This window comes from Chrysochloris asiatica, unplaced genomic scaffold (genome assembly GCF_000296735.1).
Source record: "Chrysochloris asiatica unplaced genomic scaffold, ChrAsi1.0 scaffold00037, whole genome shotgun sequence".
Classification (NCBI taxonomy): domain Eukaryota; kingdom Metazoa; phylum Chordata; class Mammalia; order Afrosoricida; family Chrysochloridae; genus Chrysochloris; species Chrysochloris asiatica.
In genome coordinates this window covers 4,442,211-4,457,802 of record NW_006408555.1, presented here as the reverse complement: position 1 = coordinate 4,457,802, position 15,592 = coordinate 4,442,211, and the positions used below count along the sequence as shown (strand labels likewise).

Sequence of the window (15,592 nt, the reverse complement as noted above, 5' to 3'; positions counted from 1 at the left end):
GGCCACTTTTTATTTAAAAAAACAAACAAAATAAACAGTTGCTCAAGCATAAATTTTAACTCCTGGCAACCCCATGTGTTTCAGAGTGGAACTGTTGTTGTTGTTAAGTGCTGTTGAGTCGGTTCCGACCCATAGCGACCCTGTATAGGGTTTCCAAGGAGCAGCTGGTGAGCTTGAACTACCGACCTTGCAGTTCAAATGGCTTTGCAATCTGCCACATTAACCCACAGTGCCACACCAGGACTCCTAGGGTGTATAGGAAGTAGCTTTTTAAGAAACTGCCAAACCTTTTACAGAGGGACTGTACCATTTTGCGTGTGTGCCTGAACATTCTAGTCACTCCACAGCCTTACCTGCATTTGGTGTTGTCAGAAATATTTTCTCCCAGGCAATGGCTGGTCTTTTCATTTTGAGGTAAGTTACGGGTTGTATATATGTGTACGTATCCACACATTTCTGAGATCTCTGTTAGGGTTGTTGCTCTTTTCCTTCTTCGGGTTTCCCTGTCTTCCTGTTGGAATCTGCTGAAATGGAGGCAGTGCTATGAGTCAGCAGGAAGGGAAACACAACAATGGGAGACTTGAACCAAGCACACGCTCCTTTAGTGCAAAAGAGATGGACATGTTTACTCAGCTTCCTCTGCTGCAGTGTTGCTTAAGTTTATTTGAAGTCCTGTTGTCCTTTTGTTCAGTGGTCAGCGAAGTACTTAGGGTGGATAGCACTGTCTTTGGAAGTTTGTATTGTTTGTGATCAGTGACTCTCTTTTCTTTTTTACAGTATATCTTTGGAGATTTTAGCCCCGATGAGTTCAATCAATTCTTTGTGACGCCTCGCTCTTCAGTTGAGGTAAGACAAAATTTTGTTTTGTTTTATTGTGAATTATGTGATAGTTTACATTAGTTTTACATTCATCCTATCGTATATCATTTCATTGCCATGGTTACAATCCCCTCTATGCATCATTAACCAACCAAAGGGTATACCCTGCAAGCCTGCCTCCCCCCCACCCCCCCCACCCCAGGTCGTCAGCACACAGCCCCTCTCCCTCTCTGGGTCTAGAGTTCCCAGCCGCTCCATCGCTCCATCTCTCTATGTCATCGTCTCTGCCTCCATTTCTGGCGTCATTGTTTCTTTGGGTAGGGTCCTGCACTCTGCTCTTCTCCCATGATGGTCCCAGGGGCCTCTGCTCCTAGACTGGAAAGTTAATCACTCCACTCCTTTTGCTACAAAACGTTTACCTTTACATTTCCAACCCTCACACTCAGTCCTGATAACAATTATTCACTGTTGTATCACAGGAGACCTATCTGCATCTCCTTTCATCAGCACTGCCCAGACAGATTGGATACTGCTTAGTGGAGGTTCTACCTTCCTCCACACTCTCTGGATCTAGGTTCCCTCTTGAAAGCTTGTAAGCCAGTCACTTCTTGCCTTTGTAACCCCCCACCCCCCTCCTTTTGGGTAGCCAATGTCCAAGTTGCCTATCCCTGTCTACTCTGTGTATGGAGGGGGTAGGAATGATCCTAAATTTTGTTTTAATGATTATATGTATAGATATAATTTATGGTTCTGTTTCAGCTTGAATTTTTAGGATGCTTATGTAGTCACGGAGGATTTCACTGTTCAGGTGGTACAGAGACGAAGATTTATCTGTGCAGATGCATTTTCTTCTTGCTCTTGGCATTTAATTACTGAATACCATTGGTTGAACCTACGCCCCACAGTTGGCCTACCTGTGTTCCTGTGGACAGCCATCCAGGTCAGCAGTGTTGCTGTAAACCTGGCTGTTCTCATCTCCTCACACTCCTCCGGGGGCTTCTCCAGGATGCACACAGGAGTGGCTGTGCTGGGCTCCACAGAGTATGAGCATCATCAGTGTGCTCCCTGCACAGGATCCCAGCCTGGCCCCACCAGCAGCACATGTGTGTGTGTTTGCTTGCTTAAAAAAATCCTGATTTCTCAGGGTTGGTATACGTAAATTCTCCGTTTATTTGCTGGGTCATCACTGGATTCTCATGGTTTGTTTCCATTTACGTCACTCAGATTACTAATGGCCAGTCCCTCTTCTGTCATGCTCATGTGTTGTGTAGAAGTCCTCGTCTCTGAGTCCTGAGCGCTGTGCTCTGTCCAGGGGGCAGCCTCTCTGGCTGGGTTAGCCCTCTTTCTCCTGAGTGTTACAGTGTCTCCTAGCATCGGGGACCTTCAGACTTCATGTGTGCTGCACTGAAACATTTGTTTTGTTTGTGAGGGGAGTACTTTAATGTCAGATGTGTCATGCCCGCCCTGCTAAGGTTTATTGATTTTCAGTTTCTAAAAATACTTTTAAAGAAATCTTTCCATATTCTGAAGTAATAGTCATTTGCTTTTTTCCTTCAAAAAGTTTTTGTTTTTCATACTTGAGTGTGTAATACAGCTGGCATTGTGAGAAAGATTTCTGTATGTGTGTGAAATGGGATCTAGTCCTTCTCCGGGAACCCGTTCCCTCCATGGCGATAGTAATAAGTTGTCCCAGCATTGTTTATTGAGAACTCAAGTGTTGGTTCACTTATCACCTCTTCTTATGTAGCTTGTATGTCCCTGAGTCTGCTTCTCCCCTGGTCCATGTGCCTGGGCCTGGTTCTCGTCTCCTGTTCCATGTCTGTGAGTCTCATTCTCGGCCCCTGTTCCATGTGCTCCTTGCTTTATCTCTGTGCCAATACCGTAATGTAATGGCTAAAGGTTTGTCATACATTTTCAGGTAGGGCAGACACTTCTTCCATGTTATTTACAATTATTTTTGCTGTCCCTGATAATTTATTCTTTGTTAATGGATTTTTATATTTAGGTATCACTGTACGTGAAAAGTCTTGTGGGAGTTTTGATTGGAATAACATGAAAATTAGGATTAATTTATAGGCATATTGCTATCTTTATGATCGTGGTCCATGTTTCAATTCTTTCAGGACCTCTTGCACCTCCACTTTAGTTCACAAATAAATAAACTCATCTTAGAAAAATTATCAGACTTTTTTACCTATGAAAACTGTTATCTTACACTGAGGGTGGAAAAAAGGAGAGAAATAGTTTATCAGTAAAATGTTAGTTAACTTTTAATAAGACCTTATTAGTCTGTGTACTGTGTGTATTTAAATATTTTGATGTATGGGGTTCTACTCTTTGGTAAAAAACAAAACAAAAAAAACGGGCAGGGACACAAACCCCTTCAAGATTGGTATCAAGATTGGGTCTGACAAGTCCTTCACTTCCCCTTTACCTTGGCTTTTGGAGTTCTAAAACCTCAGAGTTTCAGAAGACTAAATTAAACGAGTATATATTAAAAGCATTTAAATTACACAAATGTACGAAGCTTTCTTCTTCTCTTCTCGCTCACTTTAGGAGAAGAAGGGAATCGGAGTTCATTTTAGAAACCGAGTGGCATCAGGGGCGTCGCAGCTCCATCTCCTGTGTTTGTTCACTGATGGTTGGCAGTTAGGGTTTTAGGGGATCTGAGAATCTAAACTGGAGTCCTGGTGTGATGCTGTACGATAAGCACTGGACCACAAGGTCAGTTTGAACTGCAAGGTCGGCGGTTCACACCCACCAGTCACTCCTCTGAAGCCTTAGACAGGGTCTCAATGAATCAGAACCAACTCGACAGCACTTAACAGTAACAACAAAATAATCTAAACCAGGAAAAAAGTGAATGTAAAATGATTATATTGTATTTCTAAGCCAATAAAATGTACCTCTGGATTATAGAATTCTATAGCATAAGCGTTAGAAGCTTACTGTTTTCTGATAAAAAAAAAAGAGTTAATTAAATTAGGACAAAAACAAATCAGGTCCCATATTCCCCAAGCATCATCATTACTACAGGCTCTCAGGTGTATTGTACTGTGCAGATGATTCAAATGCTAACTAAATTCTGTCTGAGACACAGAGCAATATGGTGGGACCTGCTAGAAATGCCACCATTGTCCTGTGGTCTTAGTGATGAAGGATTAAAGAATGAGAAATCCCAGCTTCCGTGCTTGATAATTTCACTCAAGTGTGTGTGCATGTGTGTGGGGTGTGTGTATTTAAGTAAGTGCTCGCATTTAAATATTGGGTTTTCATGTGTTTGTTCCTGATTCTGCCTCTTCAACAGGCTTGATGGTCTTGGGCAGTTCTCTTAATCTGCCTGTGCCTTTGTTGTGTGTATGTATGGTTTTGCTTTTGCTTTTGAAGGATAGAGAATGCTCATTTGCCACACAGAAATGATCTGACACCAGATGTATAGGAAGTGCTAGAACACATGAAAGATGTAGACAGGTAACATGAGATCAGACTTTTTATGGGCAAAAGTAATGCTTGTCACAATGAATCAAGTCCAGGCCTCAGAAATCTCTACGTGCCTTTGAGATCTTATGTTTGCACACTTATTGGCATTCAGAGTTTAACCAGTGTTGTCCATCAAATGTGGCCCAGTGACGCTCCCACGAGAGGGAGAGACCGGTTCTCGTGACAAGCCTGAGCTCACTTTCTCAGTGTTATAATATTGGATCACAGGACTGGGCTGCCGTTGTTTGAACCTGGTTCCCAGTGCACTGGCTGCCGAGTAGGCTGGCACATGGCTGACTTGGCAAGTGAGGGTGGGGGACTGCGCTTCCCCTGTGTAATGCTTGCATGGGCCTTTTATCTCTGGGATGACAGCTGCCACTCAACATGCACTGTCCCTATCCCTATCATGTGGCTGTTGGGCCCCTTAGGATCCTAGTCCTAGTTTCCAGATAAAGGGAACTTGGTAACGCCCATTTTCTTTACTTGTGGCCACGAACTGAAAATGCCGAAAACCTGACATTTAAGAAGTAACTGCGGAATGTTGAACTGTAAAAGCATTCTTCTTCCCTCCTGAAGCATCACTGTTCCCTGCTAAGGGCTTTTTGTTTTTCTCTTAGTTTGTTTGAAAGTTTGCTCTGGCAAGATCGGATGGCCAGTAGTTTAATAGAATCAGAAGAAATAAATTAGGGTGATTTTTATATGTGATCTTAACTGTTAATTCTAATTTTTAAAACAACATATATTTCCAAAAGCTATGCTCTAGTGTATAAGCCTGGGTGATTTATAGATGAATTTTCCCAACTGGAAAAAACAGTCATGTTTTGAATCCTAAGCTTAGTCGTGTCTTTGGTGTTCAAACATAGGGGAGGAATGCTTGTTTTTGAAGATTTCCAGAAGCTTCACATTGGAGGACACACCCCCCTCAACTAGTTACTGAATAAATAAGCTCATGATAACAAGTAACAGCTGTAGGCATGTGTGTGTGCGTATGTGTGTGCGTGTGTGTGTGTAAGAGAGAGAGAAGGGGGAAGGGCAAGAGTTGGTGGGACAGGAGAGAAGCTGTGCGGGAAAGACTCGGTGTGAGAGAGTGTGTGGTGGCCAGAGTTTAGACAGTTGTTCCCTGAGGTCTCTTGTTTTAATGAGATTTCAAAGGAAGGAGTCAGGGGTTCATGAGGCTATTTTAGACAGTGAACAGAACAAAGCTTAGCAGTACCAGAAAGAGACTTTAAACATTAACTTCATATGGAAAGGGCAAAGAATTGCCTTCATAAGACTGCAATGCCCTTTTTAGACTAGTTCAGTTGGTTTTCTTGGTAGCTAGATTTCAGTATTTTACGCTGTTCACTTCACATATGAGTGGTGAATTTTTTTTGTTTCTAGGTTTGTTTGTTTTTTTTTTTTTGCCTTTGTTCTTATGTGGTTATAGAATGAATTTTGAACCATTTTTATATTTTTGCTGTATGTTTATTATATTCAGGGATCATAAACTCTTGCGGTATCTTACGATATTATATGTTTGCTTGATTGAAAGATGCCATATGCCCATACAGCGTATATGTTTGTATGTATGTATATGTTTGTTTGTATGTATGCATGTATATGTATGTGTGTATGTATGTATGTATGTATGTGTTTGTATGTGTTTGTATGTGTATGTATATGTTTGTATGTATGTATATGTTGTTGTCAAGTGCTGTTGAGCAGTTTCAACTCATAGCGACCTGTAAAGGGTTTCCGAGGAGCAGCTGGTGGGTTTGAACTGCCAGCTTCATAGTTAGCAGTTCAGTGCTTTCCTACTGCGCCACACCAGCAGTCAAGACACATGTATAGCCATGTGTGTAATGATTACGACTGCCAGAACTCATTTCAGCGTAGAGTCATTCCTGAATTAAGGTGGTCTTATGTCAGATACACATTATAAAACATGGCAGTGTCTCCAAAAGCGAGTGCTCTAGAGGTGGGAGATCTTGCGTGATGAGATCCTGCCTCTGTGACCTAGAACAAGTTGGCCCTGGCACTTTCTTCTCTAAAATGCCCGTGCTAACAGCACCTCCATGGCTTGGCTGTCCAGAGACAGGAGACACTGTGCTTAGCGAAGCTGCTTCAACAGTCAGTGTTGTCAAGCCTGTTGGCATGCTCTGCCTCCCACCTCTTCCAGTGAGTCTTTGAGATCCGTGGGGTTTTCCTTCTTCATGGGGCAGGGCAGGAGTGAGGAGAACAGTCTGGTTCCCAAAAGAAGAATTTAGTGTTTCCACAGCACAGCACTGCGTGGAGTTGGGGGTTGAAATGGATGAATGCTGAGATCTGTAGTGAAATTGTGGGTCTTCTCAGCCAGCGTCCCTCTCACAGGTCTGAAGAATGTCTTTAACATTCTCTTCTCTAAGCAGAGCAGAAGAGAGGCAGCAGGGAGAAGTGGGCTTCCATGTTTTTTCTTTAAAAAAACAATACACTTACTTTGACATTAGAGGTTGCTCTTATGTAAAACTTTGTTCTTGTGTGGTATTGAAAAGTTGTTTGTTTGTCTGGCTCAAAGAAAGTTTCCAATGATCTTGTGTAAATACAGTGATTCAGAAAGGACTCCCACTTTCAGCACCTTAAGCTTGTATAGATTTCCATCACCAGGGGGCACCCAAGGGCCATCTTGACGGAAAAAAGAACACATTCCCTGTATGGTTCCTTGCTGAGCCGCTGAGGGGCACAGGCGTGACCAGGCTTCCTGAGGTACCTGAGCCTCGGTGCTCCCCACTTTCCCAGGCGTACCCTGTGCTCCATATTTTGCGCCAGTGGTGGTTACTGTTCGCACCTGCTGTGGGGTTGTAAACGTGAGTGAACTGTCTTTGCGTCACAGTGGTCACACAGTGACGGGGAACCCTGGGTGCCAGCTCTCAGGTCCTGAAGTCTTCAGTGCCTGTGGAGTCCCCAGTTGTTCTTAGCTTCCTGCCTGACGTTGATTTCTCTGGAGACAGTCGCTTTGGGTAATTGGAGAAATTATCTTTGAAAACTTCTTTTGTCTTGCCTTCAGGTAGCAAGAACCTGTCCACCTTTACCTCTGCCCATTCCAACCTTTCTCTTTCCAAATATCCCAGCTCTTACCTGAATATGATGGAATAGCTAGGACGAAGAAGAAATTTGGGTATTCAGAATACCTTCCTGCATTTTGCAAAGAGGACTCTTGCCATTTGCCTTTCTCTCTCCCCAAAAAAGTGTGATTTCTAGTCATGAATTCCGTTGCTGAAGACATTGTGTTCACAGTGGAGTCACGGTTCCTACACTTTGCCTTCCCAGTGGGCTCTGCTCTGCTCATCCTCGACTTGCTCCCACCACTGTGGGCTGTGCTGCAGTTGTGGAATAGGGGAGCAAGAGTCTGTCTCCATTGGTGGGGAACCAGACTCTTGTTAGTTATGGCTACTCACTAATGGTACTTTGTGGAAAAAATGGTGGTAAATACATGTCTTACTGTAGTTGATTTACATGTTGGCTGCAGTCCATTTTGCCAGATTATTTTTTAACCTACCTTTGGATCTGCTTAATAAGGTAAAGATTTGAAAGCATTTCTTTGGTATTGTGTTTTTTGTTTTTTTGTCCTTATAAGTTAGTGAAAATGATATTTATTTGACTGATACCAGGTGTATAACTTGGGTGCAGGTACCGTCCCAAGAAGTTGCATGGGTAAATAGTTGAATGAAGTGTTGCACTGATGAACATGTTGGACTTTAACCTTGTGTTGACTTACAGTTTGTTTTCCACTTCAATGTGCAGCTCCCTCCATACAACGGGAAGGGTGTGTGTGGTACCCAGGCTGCAGAGGAACTACCTGATGGTAAGCTCATTCTCTATTCCCCAAAGCGACTTGGTCCATATGCGCTGGGTGGGCAGGCTACCTGAAGATGCCTAGCAGTTAGGGTTTACTTACTCACAGCTTTGAGGGCTTTGCTGTCAACTCTAGCAGATGGGATCCCTGAATCAGGTGAGAGCCCAATAACTTAGTCGTTTCTGCCCTGCAGAGTGACCGATGTTAAAGGTACAGTTTAGGAAGTAGCTGTTAAATTCTTTTTTTCCTTAACAGTTTTCCGTGCTACAGGTATGGATTCTGTAGAGCTACAGGCTTTGCTAAAAGCTCTGAAGTGAGCTTTCTTACCTTACTGCTTAAACCCGTGGGGGTCCCAGCAGGATTTCTCTACTCATGCTCAGTGGCAGCCATACCTCCCACCTAACTTAGCACTGTTTTAAAGTCCATGTCACAGATGTGGCATCTGCCATGGTTTCAACACCAGGTAAACAGCAGCAGTCACATGATCCTTGTAGGCTGCCCTGACCCGGTTTGAATCGCCCACTCCACTGAAAGCCAGATGTTTCCGTAAGAGCAGGGGAAGCAATGCCCTCTTTGCTTCGTATGGTCAAACCCATGGGAAGGGTTTCAGTCTAGGAGCCTAGAAGGAGAAGAGCTGCTCTAATGGCCTCTTAGATGAGAAAGACAGTAAAGATGGAGGCTGCGGTCCTTAGGAGCCCTGCCAGGTCCACAGCCTCCTGGCTGCTGTTTTGGCCTGCTTCGTCTTGACCTCCATGGGTCTGGACTACTCCGAGTACCCCTGCCTGGCATTGCCTGGCACCATATTCTGCTCACGGTAAGTACGCTGCCAGTGCTTAGTAGACGTTTAGAATGTGTCATTGTTTCTCCTTTTCAGATTGCTCCTTCGTTCAGAGTCCATTTCTTTCTGAATGTCTTTCTGTGGCCTCACCATCTCCCCTCTGGGGGTTCCATCAACGACTCCTTGCAGCCTCCCACCCCTCAGTGTTCTAAGCCCTGAACTTTCTCGTGGCTGCTTGCCTGGTTCCTGGCCACCACCCCTCCTTAGTTCCTGCCCCGTGGCCTCCTCTGCCCTCAGTCTCCAGTTCATCCTCTCTCTGTCACCTGCTGCCACTCTTGGTGACTGGCCAGTGGAAAGGCCCCCTCTTCTCTGGAGCCTTTCTGTCCTCTTATATTCCCATTGGTCTGCCAGCCCTTATCCCCACCGCACAATAACCAGTACGTCCTCCTCAATCTGAGTTCAGCTGGTGATGCAGGGACTCGCAGCTGCACCGTGTAGTATGTGGACTATAGGAAACCCTTAGTGTGTTTGCAGGGTGAATGGTGTCTCCCACTACCTTGCACCATAGCCAGCTCCACCAGGTTACAGGCAGGTTCCTTAGCAAAACATGCACTTATATACCTCTGCCTTTTCAGATAGTCCCCAAAACTTGAAATGTTGCCTGCTCCCCTCAATTCTTCCAGTTCCACAGACCTCTCTTTAGCTTCTGATAGAAACTGGTCATTTTCTTCAGTGTCCCACAAACTTTCTTTGTGATGCTGTTGTGATCCTCTCTCACCCTCCCTCTGTATCCTCATCCTCAGGGTTTGTGAATTCCCCGAGGACAGTCACCTGGCCTCCCCTCTGTGACTTAATTCATGAGCACACTTCCCTGCAAACTAGAGTGGGTGCTGTATGGTTGCTGAAGCTTAACCAGGTGAGGAAGCCATGGCAGTAGTCATCCCCAAACAGCAGTGACCGTGAGCGTCCCCTGTGGACATTGCCGACTCTGGCACCCTGCACAGCCACCCAGGCCATTGTGCTCCATGGGAAGCCGTCCTTGTCTTGTTGAGCTGGTTCTTCATCCTCAGCAAGCCCAGTGCCGGCATGACCTGAGTGTTGCGTGACCACTTCCCCAGTATGGTGATGGGGGCGTTAAATCACCAGCTTTGTGGGCCTTCGGTGGACCCTGCAGTCTAACATCAGGGCTCAGGCGTGAAGCCAGGACATGCTAAGTGAAGGACAGCTTCCTGGGATGTGGACAAATGTGCTGGGTCTGAGCTTCAGGATGAAGTAGTTCCCTCCAAAGTCACACCACGTCCTGGACTGTTTCATGCTGTGATAAGATTAAGAATTGAAATGCAGAAGGCACCGTGTTTTAGCCAAGATCTCTTGTACAAACTGCATGGCACGCTGTGTGCTAATGCCCCACATACACACTTGTCATTGTGAATTGAGTGAGGGTTTACAGAGCTCAACAAATCACCTACTTCATGTCGTTACAATGACTACAGTCCCCTTCATGTACCATCAGTTAGCAGTATTTACCTGTTCACTTTAGCTCTTGCATTTCTCCCTGTGTCTCCTTCATCTTGCCTCCTCCTTGTATTTTTCCCATCACTCATGCTAACATGTGTCTACTCTCTAATATATGAATAATTTTCCTTCCCCCTCAAACCATCAAAGAATATTTCTTTTAGTGTGAAAACCTTTCCTTAACTTTTTACAACAGCGGTCTCATATGATATTTGTCCTTTTGTGATGGACTAATTCCACTTAGCTTAATGTCCTCCAAGTTCTTCCTCGTTGTGATGTGTTTCACAGATCCATCATTATTCTTCAGTGTTGTGTTAATATCCATTGTGTGTATGTACCAGTTGGTTTAACCATTCTTCTGTTGATGGGCGCCTAGACTGTCTCCATCTATTTGCTATTGTGAATAGTGGCTGCCGTGAACATGGGCATGCATAGAGCTGTGTTACAGCTCTTACTTCATGAGGAGCTATACCAAGGAGAGGGACTGATGGGTGGGTTATACAGTATTTCTATTTCTAACTGTTTGAGACAGGGTCGGCCCTCTTCCACAGGTGTTGCTGTCTGCTAAATTTTAATGTGCTTCCCCTGCCAATTTTCACTTCCCCAGGTGTGTCCACTCCATCCAGGTAGCATTGCTTTCTCACTGGAAGCAAAATGGACAGTCTCTAGGTGTTCTAATAAAGAAAGCCATTTCTCTTGAGAAGCTCTTTTCGGAGAAAAGGAAACCAAAGGACAAAACCTGTGCTAAAGGACTCAAGATGAGTGTCTTTGTCAGCGTTCTTTCGTCAGAAGTATTTTCCCTCCATTGTGTGTGTAAGAGAGAGAGGGAAGTCAGACATAAATAAACCATTGGGAGAGCTGTGCAGCCCTGTCCTATCTCGAATGTTCTTATGACTGCCCCCACTCTGGAGAGTTCTTTTTCTACACAAAAAACTTCTAAAGGTCTGTCCACGAATATATTCAAATATATTCAGCTCTGCTGAATAGAACACAGTTCTTTTGGTATTATGTTTTTTTTTCTTTAAGTATGTATGTGCCTTGCATTTGACTGAGGTGGGGAACCTCCAGCCTGTGTGCCACATAAGTCCTGCAGAACCATTTGGTCTGGCCCTGCTGAAGCAACCACAGGCCAGCCATTGCATTGTTGTTGTTGATGTGAAGTGCCGTCGAGTCAGTTCCAACTCAGTTTCCGAGGAGCAGCTGGTAAGCTTGAACCACTAACCTTACAGTTCAAACAGCTTTGCAGTCTGGCGCATTAACCCACAGTGCCACAGCAGAACTCCAGCCATCACATTGTTGTTGTTAAGTGCCGTCGAGTCAGGTCCTACCCATAGGGGCCCTGAACAGGGTTTCTGAGGCTGTAAATCTTTACGGGAGCAGAAAGCCTCATCTTTCTCCTGCGGAGCAGCTGGTAGTCTCGAACTGCTGACCTTGAGGTTCGCAGCCCAATTCGTAACCACTATGCTACCAGAGCTCCTTAGCCATCGCATTAGCATTAGTTAATTAAACGTTTGGCCAAATATAGCAGGCTAGTTCTTAAGTAGATAATTTTGTATGACCTGCAAATGTTGTTACAAATTTTGGCAGAAAAAAAGGTTCCTTACTCCTGCACTAGCCCTTAAAGCAAATCCACATGCGTGCAGGGAAGGCACAGACTTGAGCTTTAGAAATGAATGAAGTCACTCTTTCCTTCATCAACTTCAAAACTCTTCCATCGGATAGAAGATGACTTCTGTCTGTGTGTTGACAGGGGGTGGGCGATGAGGGGCATACCTTCACTCAGGCTAACTCCAGACATCCTCAAGGCTGTCAGCGGGGTGACCTAGAGAAGGTGACTCTGTCCAGAGTCATTCTCTATGTCAGTTGTTGTCTTGTGATCTTCAACAACTAAAGAACCTACCTTGAAAGATCTGCTTTAAAGCACCTCAGGTGGCCATGGAGAGGGAACTGCAGTGACCTCCTGCTGAGGGCCGTATCTGTCAGCACCTCTTACTCACCTCTCCCTCCAAATGTAGGCCTCTTGAGCTGGAAGGTTTGCTGGGAGCACTGAGGGAAACCTACTCCTGTCAACCACTGGCCATTATAGTTTAATTCTGTGACTCAGAGTTCAGGGGCAGTCCTCAGTTTACTCCTTCCCAAGATGTGCCTGCTTTACCTTCCCCCAGCCCAGCTTAGCTGACTTTATAGAGCAACAGGGTTACACTGAGCAACTCGTTCACGGCCGTGAGAAGTTACGACTTTCCCTTTCTTTCCAAGTGAGAAGTTACGACTTTCCCTTTCTTTCCATTCCTTGGAGGAGTTCGTGGGCATAAGATATATGAATGCATTTTACCTGGTATCTGTGGGGCCATGCATAAAGCATTTTACAGAAGGAGGTGAAATTCAGCACCCTGAGAAGTCTTGTTAATTGTGCACATTTGCTGTTCAGTCTTGTGAACTCTGAAGATGTACTGACACTGACTTTCTTTCAAAACATTTCAGCGTCACTTTTGTCATGAATTCAATACATACAGATGAGCATTATAATGAAGTTTTTCTCTGTAGTGGTTTTTGAAGTGATAAGTGGGGAAGGATTTATGAAGTCTTAAAAATCTATTAAGTAGCGTTTACAACTTCTTACACAAATTAAGTAGAATTCAGATTTTAGTCATGAAGTTGTTGTTAGTGCCGTCAAGTCAGAGCAGACTCATACAGATACTGTTTAGGGTTTCCAAGGAACAGCTGTGGGTTTGAACCGCTGACCCTGTGGTTAGGCAGTTCAGTGTTTATCCTACATCGCCGTACCAGGACTCATAAAGTAATGGACTTATAAAAGCAGTTAAAGAAAAATTAACTTTAAAGCAAGTCCACAGATTTTTTCCTGAAATAATATTGATATTGTGTCTAAAACTGTAGACTTGGATTGCACAGAATTTTTTTAATTAATGCTAATTCTTTTAAAGCAGTGTTTTAGTTTTTATTAAAGAAATATAGCAAAGGTTTTTAAGTTTCTTTGTCATTGTGATTTTACTGTTTTAAATTTAGTTGTCAAAATACAGATTACATTGAAGGTTTTTTTTTTTATAAATTTATTTTAATTTGTATTTTAAAGTCTTCCTTAGCTACCTACAGGTTAGCTAAGTATGAGCGGGCTTGAAGAAGTTTGTGGAAAAATGAAAGGGCAAGATGTTTCTATGAGCTTTGTAAAGCTGCCTTCTGTAGGCTTCTGGTTTTCATTTTCCCAGATGAAACATCATAGTTCTTTTGTTTTTAAGTTTCAGCAGATTACTTCTTTAGTACAGAGCTAAAATAGACCCTAGCTTTTTTTTTTCCTTAAATGTTTTATTGTGAATTATGTGATAGTTTACATGGGAGTACCCTAGCTGTTTGAATTAAAAGAATGTATGCAGCCAGGTTTCCGAGGAAAGCAGCTGCTATGAGCCCTTTGGCCAGTTTGCGTAGCTGTGGGCTTACCTGCCGGGTTCTCACTGGTGTTTTTCTGTCTACGCAGGACAAGAATATCAGAGAATCGAGTTTGGGGTTAATGAAGTGATTGATCCCAAGGACACCTTGCTGAGAGCCCCCAGCTACAGTATTTCAAGCACGTTGAACCCTCAGGCCCCGGAATTTATTCTTGGTTGTACAACTTCCAGAAAGAGCCCTGATGACTTAGACAAAGATACAAACTACAGCTCCAGTGAGTGCCGGTACCCAGACTCCTCCTTTGCTCTGGACAGCAGCTCTCACACAGAGGCAGAAGTGTTGGAAAATGATGGTGGCTCTGGTGGGCTTGGACAAAGGGAACGGAAAAAGAAGAAAAAACGACCGCCTGGCTATTACAGTTACTTGAAAGATGGCAGCAATGGGAGTATTGCCACAGAAACCCTGGTCAATGGCCACGCGCACCTAGCAGTCCCGGACAGTGTGAGCGTGGAGGACGCGGAATTCATGGGCGATGTGCCCTCATTGGTCACACCCAGGACTTGTAACAGCCCTGAGGACCCCCTGGATTTCGTCAGTGACTCTCTGTCTGACGGGCCATTCCCCCAAGCACTGGACAGTCAGGCCAGGACTGCAGGGCAGCCGGAGCTGTACCACCTGGCCGACTTTGAACAGGCCTGCCTCCCTGCAGAGGCCACCAGGGACAGCCTGTTACGGACAGCTGTGGCCCAGCCCTACACTGCTGCTGATACTACTGAGAACCTTGGCATTGCTAATGGACAAATACTTGAATCCTCGGGGGAGGGCCCGTCTGCCAATGGGGTAGAATTGCACACGGTGGAGAGCATGGACTCTGAGCCCACTCAGCCCCAGAATGCTTCCTCCCCGACTGAGCCTACGACCTCGGCTGCAGGCTCCACTCCTGCCAGTCAGCCTGCTAAGTCATGGGCCAGTCTCTTCCATGATTCCAAACCCTCCTCTTCTTTGCCCATGGCTTTTGTGGAAACTAAGTATTCCCCTCCTGCCTCGTCCCCCCTGGTCTCTGAAAAGCAGGTTGAAGTCAAAGAAGGGCTTGTTCCGGTTTCAGAGGATCCCGTAGCCATAAAGATTGCAGGTATCATGAAAAAGATCCCCTTTGAGAGTGAAAATGGGGGTAAGACTTATCCCAGGGGAAGGAGCATTTTACATATACACACATACACACACACAAGAGTGGGTTGGGGTAGGGTGGGGGCAATCATTGTTGCTCCTACTGTGGGTTTTCCTGGTCTGTAGACAAACATTTTTTCTGATCAAGCAGTGGTGCCTTGTTGTGAGAACGGATAATGCACGTGTCCTTTCTTTGTGACCACTGTTTTAGGCCTTTCATGTGAGAACCTTGGGCTGATAAATACTGCACTGTGCCTTTCATATTTCTTGCAAAATTTTGTGAATAACAGGATTTTTTCCCCTTTAATGCCTTTTGGACTGCACAAATGGAGTCCTGGTGTGGCGCTGTAGGATAAGCCCTGGATGCTGTAACTGCAAGGTCGGTGGTTCAACTCCACCATTTGCTCTTCGGAAACCTTGTACAGGGTTGCGGTGAGTCAGAACCAACTTGACTGCACTCAACAACAGTAACAGCAGATGGGTGTTATTCCAAGTTTTTCACACACCCGCAACCTTAAATTTTGGAGTCCTGGTGTGGCGCTTTGGGTTAATGTGACACACTGCAAAGCCATTTGAACTGCAAGGTCGCTGGTTCAAGCTCACCAGCTGCTCCTTGGAAA

General features: G+C 44.7%; 1 protein-coding gene across 1 annotated transcript in view; it reads left to right on the top strand.

Moving 5' to 3' along the window:
• USP10 (ubiquitin specific peptidase 10) overlaps positions 1-15,592 on the top strand; it is a 48,819-nt gene that overhangs the window by 10,711 nt on the left and 22,516 nt on the right. The window contains exons 2-4 of the mRNA XM_006860285.1: positions 778-846; positions 8,059-8,119; positions 13,894-14,937. Of these exons, the coding sequence (XP_006860347.1) occupies positions 778-846; positions 8,059-8,119; positions 13,894-14,937 (1,174 nt within the window). The remainder of the gene's footprint in view (positions 1-777; positions 847-8,058; positions 8,120-13,893; positions 14,938-15,592) is intronic.